Genomic DNA, 16919 nt, shown 5'->3' with positions numbered 1-16919 from the left:
GAAAAAAAACAACAACAACTTGGCATGGAGTGCACAAGATTTCACAGAAGGCATGGCAATGAAGGATTAATATCAGTACAGTACAAGCTCTCAGATAGAAATGCATGAATTTTAAGGCTTTATGGAAAATTAAAAAAAAGCCATACAGTACGTTGAACATTAAATGCCATGAAGTACCTTGTCTTAGTAATGTATCATCTGTTATACTGTACTGTCTACAAGTAATGTGGTTTTCAAATATTCATTGACTGTGTTAGGACAGATAATACCCTCCTATTGCATCAGAAAATATTTTGGAAATAGGAAGTTTTTGGAAATTGGATGTTTGGATTTGGGAAGTTGTACTGTATATCCACTTAACAGCTGGTCATAAACTTTTGATACAGAGTATTTGAGATATCAGGTAATTGGCCTGTGTTTAATTGCTGTTTAGATAAACAATTTACACAATTCAGTACTAGTAAATGTAGTGGAAGATCTAAAATTCTTTGTGCAGTGTTCAGATGGTTGTCATTATCATCTCCCATGACCAGTTTGAGTGTATGCCCATCACCACAACAACAGTATGTCCACCTGTGGAATGCCCAGAGGACATGCAGGTCATGTACATTCAGAATGCAGAGAGCACCACTTGCCCTCAGTACACATGTGTCAGAGTAACCACCCCAGCTTTCACCACCACACCAGCACCACTGGTTTCCACATGTCCACCAGTAAGTATAATTCTTTTAGCATTGTGTGCAAAGTTACAATTTATAGGCACTGTTATTGTATGTGTTTGCCTAGTTGTAGTGTACAGGATTTGAGCTAAGCTTGTAATACCCTGCCTCCATATCTGGATCTACAGTATGTATTATCTTGTCCAGCATGTGTGATAAATATATGATGTGATGTGCTTCTTAACCCTTGCCAAGCTGGAGACCTCATTTGAGGTCCAGCAAAGGTCTGCATGGGCTAAGTTGCAAGCTTCATATGAAGTGCAGTTTACATTGATTATAAAACAGTGGCTCGGAGAAGGTAAACTACCTTACAAAAAAACAGCCTGGCAGGGGTTAATGTGCATTTGTTGACATTAATACTATTTAGTACAACTGCATAAAAATTATTATCTTTTTGAGAATGATGCTGCATAATTTCTATCCTTGATCAGCTTGGGGTTATTATAATTGAGTTATTTCTCCACTTGACAGACAGTAATGCCAATCTGTAAGACAAATGAGGAATTCTACCTGACCAATCCGACAGAAGAATGCCACATCTTTGATTGCAGTAAGTAGTCATTTGTTTTATATGCAGTCCTTACCTGAACATGTATTTTCTTCCTGTCCCCCATGACATAAGATAATACAGTATGTCTGAAGTTTTCTGTTTTGTTATGTTGTCATTAATCTTTCCTCCATTTTAATTCTGTTGTAATTGTGAAATGAACTTACAGTAATCCAAACCTTCCGCACTAGTTACAATCATGTAAGTGAAAACAGCTATTATATACGTTTTTAAACCATACATATCTTGCTTGTTTCATGCCCACAGAGCCCATAGGTAGCCCTCCTCCCACCACCACCACAGCTCTGCCACGGACTATGCGTCCTGAGTGCCAAGTAGAGGGTGATTCTTTCTCCACCTTCTCAGATTCCAGCTTTAAGCTGGGTTTATGCAACCATGTCTTAGTGCGAGATAAGTTAGCAGGGGACTGGTCTGTGTCAGGTGGGTCATAGTCTGGTTTTAACTTTCAGTCATCATTTTTTCATCATCATCATCATCATCGTCATTTTCAGTTTTATGTCTGTTTCCCATGTATCAGAAAGAAATCATCCATCATTGTTTCGTCTGTATCAGCTCACAAGTAATATCATTAGATCTGTAATCAGCACACAGTCCCTCATCCCAGAATCTTCCTTTGTCTATCAGTCCATTGACTGCCTGGTACCTCAGTACTACAGTTGTTTACCCAACTCTGGTGGTCTGTTCTTTCAATGTGTTCAAACCATCTCAGACTTCTGCTTTCAACTCTCAGCCATCTTCTCAGTTTCTTCAGATAATATGCTGTCATCAAGCTCAGGTGCACAGTAACAAATTTTTTCCATCAAAAACTGCACAATAATGGCTGGAGTGCAGATTTTTATCCAGCCGTGATAACAAAAACTTCTTTAACCAAATGTGTGATAACCAAGGGATCATTGTCCAGTATTTTAGCTGCTGCTAAGCACTTTTATTTGGTTAAGGGAAGACTTACTAGCTTAAGAGGTTCCAAACCATCCCTGTTAACCACTTTATTATCTAAGAGACTTTTCTTCATAACTGTTTAGATGGTTTGAGCATGTTGAGCAGGTGAAGGATGATGAGTGCTGAAAGTAAGAAGTGTGAATGTCGGGGTTAGGATTGCAAGAGGCAGCCCCAAAAGACCTGGGATGAGGCCATAGAGTGCAATTTCAGGGATGTGGGTCTTAATACGGAGATTACCAGAGATCAAGCGACATAGAGAGGTTGCCAAAGATCAAGCAGCATTGAGAGCCACTATTATTTTACCAAGGCTGATGCATGCAGACATATTAGAACCCTTATAAATGATACAATATGATACAATATCTCCTTTGGTTCTTCTCTTTTTAGTGCACAGCAACTGCTCACATGGTGAACTATGTGACCGATATCTCAACATCACTCAGGAAACTAAGGAATTGCTTTTACGTCCTGACTTGCAAGTGAATTGGGATAACCATGTCTACTCTGTTACTCAGGTAAGTTTTGTGGGAATATTGTGTGACTTATCTCTTGCAGATAGGAGGATATGAGATCTTTCTATGTGTGGTACTGTCAAGATTATTATACTTCTTTCATCATATTCATAAAATATGATTTGTGAAATTCATATTATTTGCTGACTGTTGTGTCCAAGTAATCAGGAATTTATGCTCTAGCTTAATAATCTTTTTTTTTTTTTTATTTCCCCAGGCTCAACGAATTGGAACAACTACCAACTCTTTCAGTATTACCCGTGTGGGCAACTTAATTTACTTTGAGTCGCTTAAACACAGTTTCACTGTGCAGTGGAATGCAGAAATGAATGTCAATATAACTGTGAGTATTAAGTATATTAAGTGTAGTGGGTGGTAGTTACTGGCTCTTCTTATAGCATATGAGTAAGAAGCAGTAATAGAAGATGTAGAAGGAAGAAGCTGAAGGTGAATACTGGTAAAAATAGAGTATTCTGTATGGGAGGGGGGAGAGTTTGGATTTTTCTATTGAAAATCATGATTTAGTGTGCCAAAAGAGTATGATTTGAAGTGTAGTTGATTAGGGAATTGGGAAATGGAAGAAATGAAAAATTGTAAATACTCTTTAACAGTAATGTGGAAGTACAGTATGGGCAGTAGCAGAATATATCCAACTTACCTGTGATGTGCTATCCCAGAACACTGATCATGTATAAAATGGAATATGCTCGTTCAGGTTCTCAAATACAGCCAGATATTGTACAGGCATACCCTGATAATCAGTGAATTGAAAACCAGCAATTTGCTCTTTCGATGATACAGACTAGGAGACATACCCTGGAAAATCGAGTTGTGCATCACTTGCCGATCCGACCATTGGCAATTTGAAATGCATGCAGTTCAGTTCAGTTCAGTTCATGCAAGAGTTAACGGGTACTCCTAGCCTTTCATGTATGCAACAGATCAACTCTTGAACTGCCTTCCTCTGTCTAAATTTCCTATTGCCTATGACTTCCAGTCTTTTCATATAATATGTTCAGGCATCTCAAAATTAATGAATTTTTAATTTGGCAGAGTTATTTTTTTTTTATCTTTTTTCTTGGAGGGAACAAAATTGTGGGCTTGTATACTTTGGTTCCTTCTTCCTTGCATAAAAAAAGTATTTATGAAGACAACAAAAAGAAACATTGTACTGTATTTATTGTTACACATGAGATAAGCATGCATAGATTCCCCTTACACCATCATCATCACCCTTAATCTTCTGAAAAAATCATGAGGGGCCCACATTTAGCAGAAATTTCATTCTGCTTGCACCACCACTGCTGGACTGAGAAAGAGAGAGCAAAACTACGGTAACTCTTATGACAGCTGTACAGAGGCCAAAATTGCTTCATGGGCATGTGTCTTGGCAAGTGATAAGAGGGTGAGGGATGCAAATTTCTTGTGTACATCCTCGTTTACTGAATTTTCTCATATTGTTTTCATTTGTAACCGTTGGGTATAACTCGAAAATGAATAAGAGAGAGGTATAGAAGTTGTAGATCCCATGTCAAGAAAAGAGGCTTACTTTTACTCACCATAGTATTACAAAAAAAAAAAAAAAACTACATTATGGCACTTTACTCAAGGACTCACTGTATTATACAGAATGATTTCACACTTCTAATCTCAGCCTTCCCTCTCCAGCTCGACCCACACATAGTGAACACAGTGGATGGCTTGTGTGGATTCTTCTCTGAAGACCCTAGTGTTTCCACCCCCTATAGTGACCGTGTCATGCCTGATGGTACAGTGGCCACTACAGTGCATGAATATGGTGACTCTTGGTCTCTTGATGGTGACAAGTGTCATCCCAAACTGAAATGCCCCTCAGAATTGGTCAGCAAAGCATTCGATCTGTGCAACAAAGTTCAGTGAGTATTGCATTCTGATACACAGTTTTTCAGTCACATAATATGCTGTTCTCTTTTCTTTATCAACAGAGTTCAGTCTTAGGAATTTTTAAGGTGATCATAGAGTTGATAACATACTTGTTGGCGGGTTATTTCAGGATTACTTAAATAATTTTGGGTGTTGGAAATTAGCTTAGTAAGTGTCATTATTTGGTTGTTATTTTTTTTTGCATAATTCTTTGTGTCTGGCCAAGCACAGCACACATGAGAGAGTGTTAATAGACCTCAGAGTTAGTTGTAAAGTGACTGAAATATTCTTCCACAAATTGCCTCCAAATTCACTGTCTTTCATTTTTTTTCTTTGCTAAATTGTGTTATGTAAAGAGGTCTTCAGCCCCCTGACTGCTAGGATAACTCTTGACTGAGTAACTTATCTGGTGTTAACTGAACAGAGGGTTGCTGAAGAAAGTTTTTTTTTTTTTTTTTTAAGCTTCTTACTATTAGGATTTCTCACATTGGAACAAAATCTTTTGTTATTAGCTCTTGAATCTAATACTTAAATTTGCCAGTAATAGTGGTCAGGCCAGTATTTTGTTATTAGCCAGTATAAAATACTTGAATTCATTAGTAATAGTATCAGTTTAAGGAGCTTAGGCACAGTAGCATTTGGTATCTTTATATAGTATATTGAGTCACAGAAATGGTGGTACTGAAGAGGAACACCTTCCTGTGGTGGCAATAAGTGTTAAATGTCCTTCAGCTCCCTCTCTGTTCCCCTAGAAACAAATGATAGACAAGGGAGATGGACAGTTTCAGCTTGCAGTCCATCACATTCATGTCCGGATGAGTCTGGGGCCACAACAATAGCAGTAATAACAGCAACAACAACAATAACAAAAATGTTTTGTTTTTTTCCCAATACTCCACTGTCTTGTTAGTGAAGACTGAGTCAGAGCAACATTTTCATTTCAGGTTGTTTCACAGCCTCCTTTTGGCAGAAAATGGACTTTGGGTGAAATCAGACTTTGATGGAAGCAAAATTTTTTCAGTCTCTTTGTTGCAGTAGAGATTGTTCTTAAAGATTCAGTAACCCTTTGCGTATATGTGTGTTGTGTTATTTACTGTATGTTATACTGTATGGTTTTTCTCCTCATCTCCAATGAAGATCTGAGCCATTCACGGTGTGTCATTCATCTGCTGACCCAGCACACTTCATGAAGAGTTGTGTGGATATTATGTGTTCCTGCCTGTCAGAGAAAGAAGAGGAGCAGTGCATGTGCCAGTCCCTCACCCGCTATGTTACACGCTGCCTAGAGCTTAATCCATCTGCTCAGATATCGGACTGGCGTATCACTACAAAGTGCTGTGAGTGCTATTGTAATGCTGTAAAATATGGGTTGAGGAAAATAATATACACATTACAGTTGAAGTTATAACATGTGTTAGAATAACAGGTTATCAGTCCATCAGCCATCTATACATTATCCAAAATCACCTCATCCATACCATTAGGGCTTGGGGCTTGACAGCCCGTTCCGGACATTTGGATTACGGTATCATTATCATACTTATTGATCTTTTGTTTTTTTCTTTTATTATATTGGCCAGTGGATGATAGGTGGGGGCGCTCACCATCCACTCACTCGATGTAATGCTGCTCTTGGGTGCCTGCCATTTCCTCTCCTCCTTCCTTATTTACTTCTTTCCTCTTCTGTCTTTCTTTACTTCATTCTTTCCTGATCCATCTTCCTACAGGTGACTTTACACTCCCTCTTCTGCCTTTCTTTCTTTCATTCTTTCCTCTTCATTCTTCCTACGGGTGACAACTCTGAGTGACAAGCCAAATGGTTTCCTGTACACCAGGAAACCATTTACTATCCTGGGTGGTAACCATATAACCAAATTATGGCGCCTGTTGGATTAGTGGGTAATTAAGACACTCCAGTCGAATTGAGCTGGTGAAGGTTTATATCGAAGGGGTGGTTGGGGTTTATTGCTCACATAATGCCACTCAGGGATGAATGAGGCTGGTCACTCTCATCTTAAATGTCAGGACCAACTTGCCTAGCCCCGGGCTTCTATGCTCCTCCCGGGGCAATGTAGGATTGGTGATGGATGGATATTAACCAGTGCACAAATTTATAAAGAAGGGCTTTCAGTGATGCCATTGCTGTTAGTAGTCATATGAAAATATTGTGAGACTTGTTAATATATGCAATAACATCATCTGTGTTGAGCATTCCTTTATTATCATTTTCATCTTATCCATGTTTTGCATTGTCATAAATGAGTTGCATCGGACTCAGACTCAGTAAGATTGAAGGCAGGAGAAACTCACTTGGGTACCCAGTGAAATGGCCCATACATACATTATTCAGACTCTCAAAACTTCCCCCTCAGATGACAGTATCCACATAGAAGTGCAGTCCTTGTTTGTCACTTTCACAATACAGGCATACCCCGATATCCGGCCGTGTTGTGTACCACTGGGAGTGTTTGGACAGTGAGTTGCCGGATATCTAAGCAGTGTTTCCCATGAGATACTGAAGAAAAGCCAGAGATGCGTTCCAGGCCAAACTCAAACTCTCATTTACCTTACTTAATCAATAGAGACTGACACAAATATGCCATAGGTAATGCTATTATCCTCATAAACAATACTACTGGTAAAAAATGGGACATCAAACATCATATATGTAGGAAGGTAAGGCGATGGGAGTTGCAGTGCTGATTTGCGTTCAGGGCAACAGACACAGTGAGAGTGTAGAGAGTGGGCCACACAGGCAGTGCGATAGCAGGGGTGGGGGAGAGTGGGGAGACTGGGAGGGAGACATACCTGGCAGCAGTGACTTAGCAAACTAGAGGAGAAACGAAGGAGAGAAGATAAATGAGGGAGATGGCACCACAAAGACCTGAGACACAAATGACCCCTCTCTCTCTCTCTGTCACACACACACACGCACACACACACATGCACATATGCTTTGAAGAAATGCAACATCGTATGTTGTGTGTTCCACAGGCATAATGATTTTTTTTTTTTTCCACAAAAGTAGTAAGGTGGAACAAAAATTTTGAAGGCAATGCATGAACAGTTGTATGGTCCGTTTCACTGGGGACTCTGTTGGTTGCTATACTAATGTGCTTTCCTCCTCCTAGATCTGTATCACCTAATGTTAGTGGTAGATAGGATTTGGATGATGATGATGATGATAATGATGATATACAGCATTTTTTTTTTTTTTTTTTTTTTTACCAACCTAAAAGTTTTGCACATTTGACTCACTCTGTTCATATAATTTTTAGACCAAGAATGTGGACCTGGTGAAGTTTATCAGGACTGCTACCGAACCAAATGTGAGCAGAGTTGTGAGAATTTGCATACAGAAGAAGCCAAACAGTGCGCAGAAGAGAGTGGATCATGTACCCCAGGGTGCTTCTGCACCCCTGGGTTAGTACGGAAAGCTGGGCGTTGTGTAACCCCAGAGTCATGCCGAGATTGTGTATGTGAGGGCTATGGTGACCCACACTATACTACCTTTGACCGTCGCAACTTCACATTCAATGGGGAATGCTCCTATGTAGCTGCCAGGGACAAAAATCTTCGGGGACAGCATAAATTCCAGGTGAGTGGATGATATTTACATATAATTACCCTTATAGAGGATGCTGGGAAAATATGGCAGACAGACTGAGATGGAGGTGATGGTGTCAATTACCATACCACTCTTGAGTCTGGCCAAGTCGTGGTGCCCTGTGTGCATCAGAGGCACAAGACCTTGAGCTGCCACTTCTTTCTCAGTAGTCTGACACTGCTTTGGGTGGTGTCCGTGCCTCATCACTATCTACATCATACAGGTAATTGAAAAATGAGAGTACTGTATGTCATTCTAAAGGGAAAAGGACCTAAATAGCCCCATAGACTGGGGTTAGCTACTATACCTTGAACCTGGGAAGTGTGAAGGGAAAAGTAAAACAGTTGGTTGTGACAAAAGAATAGGAGGAGAACAGATGTGTCTTGTGTTCAAAAAATGCACTGGACAGGAAGTTAAATTAAATGATTAGTGGTAAGTATGACAGATATAAGCATTATTGAAAAGGATAGTATGATGGTTTAGAGAAGTAGGGTTCTTGTTGGCTGATTGATGGGTGAATGTGACTAAGATGTGAAAGAAAGATAATATTGGAACTTTTAGTTGGAAAGAAAATACTGTCAGTGATATTTGCTTGTGTCTTGTTGGATGAACTAGATGATGATGTTGATGGTATCTTTTGGGATGATCCAGTGTATAATGCTGGGGAATGGATGGTGGCGAGACTATGGTACTGGCTAGTGCTTTAAGGGGACATGTGGGTCCACAGGCTTAAGGTCACTAAAAGAAACATGGAGGATGGGACTGTGGAATCAGGTGTGTAGAAGGGAGAAAATAATGTATTTGAGTTGGAGGCACAGAGTATGGTAGTTTGTGAGACTTTAGTAAAAATTAGAATTGACTGTATTGACTGAGGAGGTCTGGAACCAGATTGACAACTTTCGGTTTAGAAAGTCAGTTACAAAGTTAATGCAGATGTTTAAATCATTGCAGATGAGGACTGTATACAGCAGCACAAGTTTTGATGCTAGAAAATGTGGGGTGGAAAAAAAAATGTACTAAGGCTATAGAAGTTAAAGAGCAAGACATTTAGGAAAACTTTCTTACAGAGAGATACAGTATGTACAGGGGTAGCAGGACAAAAGTACCATGACTCATTGAGCAATATAATGCTCTGAAGGTGGATCTCCTGGAAGCCACTTAACTAACCTTTGGCTGGAGAAGAAATCCACCAAAGCATTAACTCATAGTGGTTGAATGAGAAACCTGGTACAGCAATGAGAGAGAGAGAGAGAGAGAATGAGAGAGAGAGAGAGAGAGAGAGAGAGAGAGAGAGAGAGACTAGTCTTATGGTTTTAAGTAGCATGGAAAATTTTTTGTCTGAGTCATCTCCAGTGAGATCCCCAGAGGATGCAGAGTACAGTATTTATTTATTTATTTTTTTTAGATAATTAAGGTCTTCAGCCTGAAGTCAGTGTTTTTTTTAATTATAGGTAATGCTTGACAATTTTCTTCAGGTTAGGAAAATTATTTAATGCTGAAGGGATTAATTTTTTAGCCCATTCAACCTGAAGATGTCTTTTTCATTTTGTTATATTGTGATTTAATTAAGTTTAGGAATGATTTCTTGAACTGGGGAGGGGGGAGGACTAGATACAACTTTCATTGACCCCTTTACTTCGAGGTTAGTATCCTGACCTAAAAAAAATAATTATGATTTCCTCAGGCTGAAGAAGTAATACCCTGTTCAGATCAAAGACAGCAGATAACAGGTGTAAATCATATGACCCCTTTCTACCCAGGTTATCACACACAACAAGCAGTGTACACCAGAGCCTGTGACAGTATGCACGGATACAGTTATTATTCTTTACGGGCTCCATGAGGTTCACATGATGGCAGTGGTGGCAGGGGAAGTGGTAGTGACAGTGGATGGGTCTGAGGTGATGGCCTTCCCTCATCGCTTGTCCTGGTTAGCCCTGGAACAGCCAGACCCATCACAGGTGTGATTTTTTTTCTGTATGGTGGTGTTTGATGTATTGTATTTTGTTATTTCAACCTGACTTGTTCTGTGTTTTTACTTATTCTTCTGCCAGTAATGGTACAGTAGGTGGTGGTGACCATATTCCATTCACTTGATGCAGTGCTGTCTACTTCCTCCATAGGTGATTCTACACTGAGTGACAAGCCGAATGTTTCCTGTAACCCAGGAATCCATTTACAATGCTGGTGCTAACCAGTATAACCAAATTACGGGATGATGTGGAACCTACTGTGCTGCCACTGTTAACTGGGTGGAGAGAAACAAATGTAGCATCCATCCAGGAACCTTAGAACCTTAGATTGGCCCCATGAAAGCAATGTTAATCTATGTTTGATGGGTCTTCATGACCTGTCAGACCAGAATTATGCAGCAACAACAACAACTCATTCTTTGTATTAATGATGTGAATGGAAGAGTGAAATATGGGCTCTGTCAATGGTATATTGTGGGTCATTGCTGAGTCCTGAGGAGACAAATAATGGACAGCAAGAATTGGTCAGGAGAGTAGGTTAGACATAAATAATTCTATTTTTTTATGTCTAAATAAGTGATAGGTGGGGGCACTCACCATCCACTCACTCGATGTAGTGCTGCTCTTGGGTACCTGCCTTTTCCTCTCTTTCTTCCTTCTGTCCTTCCTTCCTCTTCTGTCTTTCTGTCTTCCATTCTTTCCTCTTCTTTTTGTCTACAGGTGACTCTACATTGAGTAACAAGGCAAATGGTTTCCTGTACACCAGGAAGTCATTAACTATACTGGGTGGCAACCATATAACCAAATTATGGCGCCTGGTGGTTTAGTGGGCAATTAAGGTGCTCTAATTGGATTGAGCTGGTGCAATTTTATATCCATGGGGTGGTTGGGGTTTATTGCACACATAATGCCACTCAGGGATGAGTAGGGCTGGTCACTCTCATCTTAAATGTCAGGACCACCCATGGTGGTTGGGGTTTATTGCACACATAATGCCACTCAGGGATGAGTAGGGCTGGTCACTCTCATCTTAAATGTCAGGACCAACCTACCTAGCCCCAGGTTCCTATGCTCCTTATGGGGCAACACTGGATTAGATAATGATGATGATGATGATGATGTCTATAAATATACATGGTATAGAGAGACTAGAAATCATGTCAAAAAGATCCTTATGGATTATGTGCATGTAGTAAAGAAGAATGCTTGGGAGAATGGCGTGGAAGTTTGTCTGACCATTATTAACAGTGCATTAGTTGTAGCTGTTGTTATTGAATCTGTTTCTGTATAAGTTTGTAGGTGTTAATGTTGACACAAAATATCTCATGAATGCCTGATCTGATTTGTGGTCCATATATTGTGCTTCAGTATGGAAAGAATTGATTTAATTTTGGTACAGGTCAGTCATAGGCCAGGGTTAGAGATTGGGCACAGCATGCCAGTGCTCTGTGAGGACATTTTGTCTAATATGCCTGTGATATGTATGGTGAGATTGAGAGAAGCATGGGTAGTGGATGAGAGGAGTTCTCACAGTAAAAAGTTCGTATTGTATCATATATTTTAATGCTCCAACATGCTTGCATGTGTCGGCCTTGGTCACCTAATGGCAGGTTTCTACACTACTCGATCTCTGACAGCCTCCCTGTTCAGTTCCCAATCCCTGAGGTCACGCTCTGTTACTTTGTTTCAGGTCATTTAATCAAATCTAATAAATCAGTAATAAAACCTGGTAATTCAATTTTGTTAATAAATTTTATGGAGATTGAGCAGTGTGGAGAGCTGCCATTAGATGACCAGGGCTGATGAATGCAAGCATGTTGGAGCCTATATAATGATACGAAGATAGTAATAAGTCAGCTTGAATTCAAACTTACGGTAATTCTGCTAGGAATCCCCCCCCCCCATTTTTTTTTTTTTTTCTAAAGTCCTGGGTCTTGCCTTGAGTTTACTTGAGATATACAGCTATGTGGGTGAAGCCACAGCAAACATATTTCAGCCACCATTTTGCTTATCATTTCCCTTCCACACATTTGCTCTACTAATTTATTCTGTTCTTTTCAAAATATTTTGGCACTTTTTTTTTAATTCATGCCCATTTTCCACTAGGTGATGGCAGCCATACCAGACATTCAGCTGGAGGTAGTTTTCTTCCTGGATAATTATGGCTTTTCTGTCCGTGTTCCCTCACGATTATACTTCAACAAGACTGAGGGACTGTGTGGTGAGTTTGTCAGTTCATTTACAGCTGTACACTGTTCCTTGAAATTATCCATACTAATTATCAGAGAGTATTACATTACATGGTATGAAGACTTAATTGAAGTACAATGAAACCTTAGATCTTGTATTTATAATCTAAGTATCCAGCTTTATGATGCATGCTGTGACTTCATTTCTATCGAGACGTTCATGATTAGCCTCAGAGGCTGTGGTATAGCAGATGTTAGTAGTGTGGCCTCTTCTTAGACAGTAAGCACATTCAAGAGTAGTTTTTCTTCCTTGTGTTTGATATATGTAGCACTGGTCTGCTAGATGCTCACAGCTGTTGCAGTAGCTGCAGGTGTTGATAGCACAGATAGCACAGTTGTTGCTGGTGTGGTCTTGATTGTGATACTCCTGAGTCTTGACTTTGAGGCCTATTTGATGTAATGTAGTGTGTGCTGTTTCTTCTGCTTCCCTTTCTGCCTACACTGTTCATGTTGTCACTCCTGTATCATCTGGAGTGATTGCTGGATTCACAGGAAGGTTAGGTTTCGCTGACAGTGAGGGAACAATTGTTGGACCCACCAGAAGTTCGTGTGTTCCTGATAGTGAGGGAGCGGGGTTGAATGAGGGAGTTACTTGAAGGATCCTGGTACTTTGTACACCCAGATTAACCTTTTTTTTAAAAATCCCCATTGATGTTTGTAGAGGTTGTTTGTATACTACAGGGAATGTTAGGTATGATCTGGAGAGGGTAAAAAATTTTCATTAGGGCTAAAGGGGGGACTTTGGAAAGATTTGGGGATTTCACCGTACCAGTTACCCACATATGTTTCATTTTGCATGATAAGGTGCTTGGATACATTAGCCATGCAAATTGAGGGTCCACTGTACTGTATATGTATCATCATACAACACATCAGCTTTCATATTGTATTTTTCCTTCCCCGTTTCTCAGGCAATTGCAATTACGACCCAAAAGATGACTTCCAGTCTAGAGGGTCAGGCTTGGTGGAGTCATCTGACACTTTTGGTCGCAGTTGGCTCCTGGAGAAGGAATCCCCTGTGTCCTGTGGTGTGTTGGAGAAGGATGCTGAGTTGTGTGTACCCCTCCCTCCAGATATAGACCCTTGTCTCACCATAATGGATGAAGAACTGTTTGGCAAGGTTGGTTGTATGGTAAAACTTTTGAATTGACAGATTTTTGCAGAACCAAAGCTAATTTTTGTATTAGTTGGAAGGCGGGATACGCATAAAGTTGCCAATGATTACATAACCAGTCGCAGTGGTCAGTGAAGGGACCATCTGAACACTGCCATAATCCAAGGTGAAAGGTGCTCTGGTTTCACAAGTTTGAAGTATTGTGAGTATCCTTGGGGGGGGGGGGAATCCTTGCAGGGCCTCATGGTGGAGGGGAATTGCCTGTGTTGCCATCAGATGTTCCTTCACATTGAGGTGGTTTGACCATGTGGAGAGGATAGAGAGTGAGAGACTGATGAGGAGAGTACATGTGAGTGAGGTGGAGGGGGGGAGAGGGAGGAGGAGGCCAAAGTTGAGATGGAGGGATGGAGTGGAGGGGGGGTGTGAGCTGGGAGCAGGGCAGTGAAATGGCAGGGGACAGGGTGACATGGAGGCGATTTGTTTGCAGCCACCCCTTACAGGATTAAGGTATCTGGCAATAGATAGATAGATAGATTTTTTTGACCATGTGATCAGTACTTCCTCCTTACTTTTGCAGTGTCACCCTGTGGAGGACCCAGCAGCTTATGTATCTGCCTGTCAGTTGGATGCATGTGGGAGCAGGGAGCCTGAAGTGGCTGCATGTCACAGCTTGGAGGCATACGCTCGCCGCTGTGCTGAACTGGAGATCTGCCTCGACTGGCGGTCTGATAAACTCTGTCCTAAGACATGTCCTGAAGGTGGGACAATTTTCCATTGATGTTGATTTTGTGATAGATATAACTTTATTTTGCTAGGTCACTGTTGGCACATTAACCCCTAAAGACATATGGCTGTCGAACAACAGTTATGAAAAATGTCGCATAGTCCTATAGCTGTCGATGGTACAGAGGCTACCAAAAACTGGCGGTTGGTAACACCGCCTCTCTTACGACGTGTATGGGACCTGGCCAATGGGAACTAAGAGATCAGGTGATGGGAGGCATGATCTGGCCCCTTTCCCCAGTGTGGGCCCCTCCTCCCCAAGCCATCTCTCCACCTTCCTTTGTCCCATTGGATCCTGCCCTTTGTGTCCCCTCCCACCCAAACTATCCCTCATACCCCCTTTAGACTGTATTGTGTGTGTGTATGGCAGACATATTCCTTCCCTTTTCCCCCCTCCTGATGCCCCACCACCTTATTCCCCCTTACTTCTCAAAGACATCCCAGTCTCACTCATATTAAGGAGTGACTTTTTTTATTTTTGACAGTTGATGGTGCAGTAACCATTAGACATGTGAGAGTCAAATATACATTTTCTGGTGTGTAAAATCAGGCTCTTTAAATCTATAAGATCGAAATTGACTGGTGCACTTTCTTTTTTTTTTCTCTCTCTCTCTTTCCCTCTGTATGCAAGGGGTAACCATTTTTATTTTTGATGTTCTTTGAAGTCGATATTGCAGTAACCATTAGTCATATGAGAGAGAAATATACTTTTTCAGGTGTGTAAATTCAAACGCTTGAAACTGGTAAGAAAAAATTTATCTTGGTGAAAGTTTAAAAAATTGGACCCTTTTTGTGGTTCAAGAGATAAGGGGGCTGGAAGATTTGCAGTCTTTAGGGGTTAAGGGACCTGAAACAATTGCAGGCATTGCTACATACATGTGTTTAGGGAGTAGGCAGTTCATAAAAATACATCTGGAAGTTAAGGGGAGAAGTGCTGTACTTTCTCTGTTCATCTTTAGTTTTGGAAGTACGCTACCGTACTTGGTTAATGACTTACAGTTACCTTGTGTTGCTAATCATTCTTGGTCCAGTGGTTTCATGGTACGTATATCTGTATGTTCTGCATGATTGTATAACTTTTTGTATTCATGTGGGTTTACCAGAATCCTCTTACAAAAGAATAGATGTATGTCTAAGTGAGTGATTCAATACAGGTGTGTGATGTTCTCATGGCTGTTCATAGGTGGAGGCACCCTGCATCATCACACTTTATGTCTTTAGGTGCCAACACTGAGTGACATGCCAAATGGTTTCCTGTAACCCAGGAAAGCATTTACCACACTGGGTTGTTTTCATGTTGTCATTGTTGGTGTTGCCTCTGAGCCTGCCAAAGTTTTTTCAGCTATACCAAACTAGGATAGGAAAATGGGGTATAAAGGTAGGGGTTTAGACTGAATGTTAGATAAATGTTGTATCACCGTACTTTCTTTCATGTCTGTTGCCCATACAGGATATTTTGCATCTTTAGGTGCTTAGTGTTTGACTTCTGATTCAGTTACAGGGGTATTATGTTGCTTTAAGTGTGCAGTGAGTATATTATGACACTATGTACCTGGTGACGGGTTGGCAAAAATCATCCTAGAGTAAACCTATATGACCACATAAGATAACCCCATATAACCCATGTTATAACCATGGGGCAACTTAGGATTGGAGGATAGATGGATATAACTGTCTTGGAAAAAAATCATAAAGCAAACTAATTTTACATTACTTAACCTCATCAGATACCTGAGAGTGCCTGTACTGCGCACTACTTCGTTTTGTGAATTTGGTCCAATCATATGCAACATTTTTCCAAGTGTACACTATCATTTGATGTTTAGTGGTACAGTTATTACCACTGTTGTCCTTTAGAATGATAATTTTTTTTATATTGTCCTAAAGTAGTTGCTGCTTTGATCTTTAAAGCACCTTGTACAGTATTTCTTACACTAATGCATCATGCTTTGTCCCAAGAAGGCCAGGAATACCAGATGTGTGGGCCAGGATGTGTGCATACATGTGACAATTATGAGGAGCTGCAGAAGGATCCTGATGCATGCCCTCTTTCCCCTGTTGATGGGTGCTTCTGTCCCCCTGGCATGGTATGTATCGTTTTCATTTTCATTTTTGAAGGCTCCAACATGCTTGCATGCGTCGGCTTTGGTCACCTAATGGTGGCTTTCCATGCTGCTTGATCTCTGGCAGCTTCCCTATTTAGCCCCTTAACCCTTAGGTCACACTCAGTGACCTCTTCCCAGGTCTTTTTCGGTCAGCCTCTTACAACTGTACCCCAACATTAACACCTCTCACTTTCTGCACCCAGTTATCATCCCCCATCCTCTCCATATGCCCGGATCATCTCAGTCTACCTCTCCTCATCACAACACAAATACACTCCAGTCTCATCCTACCTCTCAACTCTTCTATCGTAAACCTAGCCCCCCCAGGCCTTGCACACAAGGACGCACTGCACATCCACCTGATCGTTGCCATTTCTGTACATTTGAGCCTGCAAATATCCTCTTCCTTTACTTCCCACATCTTAGTACCATGCTTCATTACACTCCT

At 40.8% G+C, this 16919-nt stretch overlaps 1 protein-coding gene across 1 annotated transcript in view; it reads left to right on the top strand.

Moving 5' to 3' along the window:
- The window catches only part of Hml (hemolectin), a 183121-nt gene that overhangs the window by 147900 nt on the left and 18302 nt on the right, over positions 1-16919 (top strand). The window contains exons 67-79 of the mRNA XM_080268005.1: positions 534-717; positions 1195-1269; positions 1534-1707; positions 2614-2741; positions 2956-3081; positions 4407-4633; positions 5778-5977; positions 7919-8238; positions 10008-10208; positions 12327-12441; positions 13381-13589; positions 14161-14341; positions 16329-16453. Of these exons, the coding sequence (XP_080124131.1) occupies positions 534-717; positions 1195-1269; positions 1534-1707; positions 2614-2741; positions 2956-3081; positions 4407-4633; positions 5778-5977; positions 7919-8238; positions 10008-10208; positions 12327-12441; positions 13381-13589; positions 14161-14341; positions 16329-16453 (2265 nt within the window). The remainder of the gene's footprint in view (positions 1-533; positions 718-1194; positions 1270-1533; positions 1708-2613; positions 2742-2955; positions 3082-4406; positions 4634-5777; positions 5978-7918; positions 8239-10007; positions 10209-12326; positions 12442-13380; positions 13590-14160; positions 14342-16328; positions 16454-16919) is intronic.

The sequence above is a fragment of the Coenobita brevimanus genome, chromosome 26 (assembly GCF_032717465.1).
Source record: "Coenobita brevimanus isolate Jiangsu-jjx chromosome 26, ASM3271746v2, whole genome shotgun sequence".
Lineage (NCBI taxonomy): Eukaryota > Metazoa > Arthropoda > Malacostraca > Decapoda > Coenobitidae > Coenobita > Coenobita brevimanus.
This window is presented reverse-complemented; position numbering and strand designations above follow the sequence as displayed.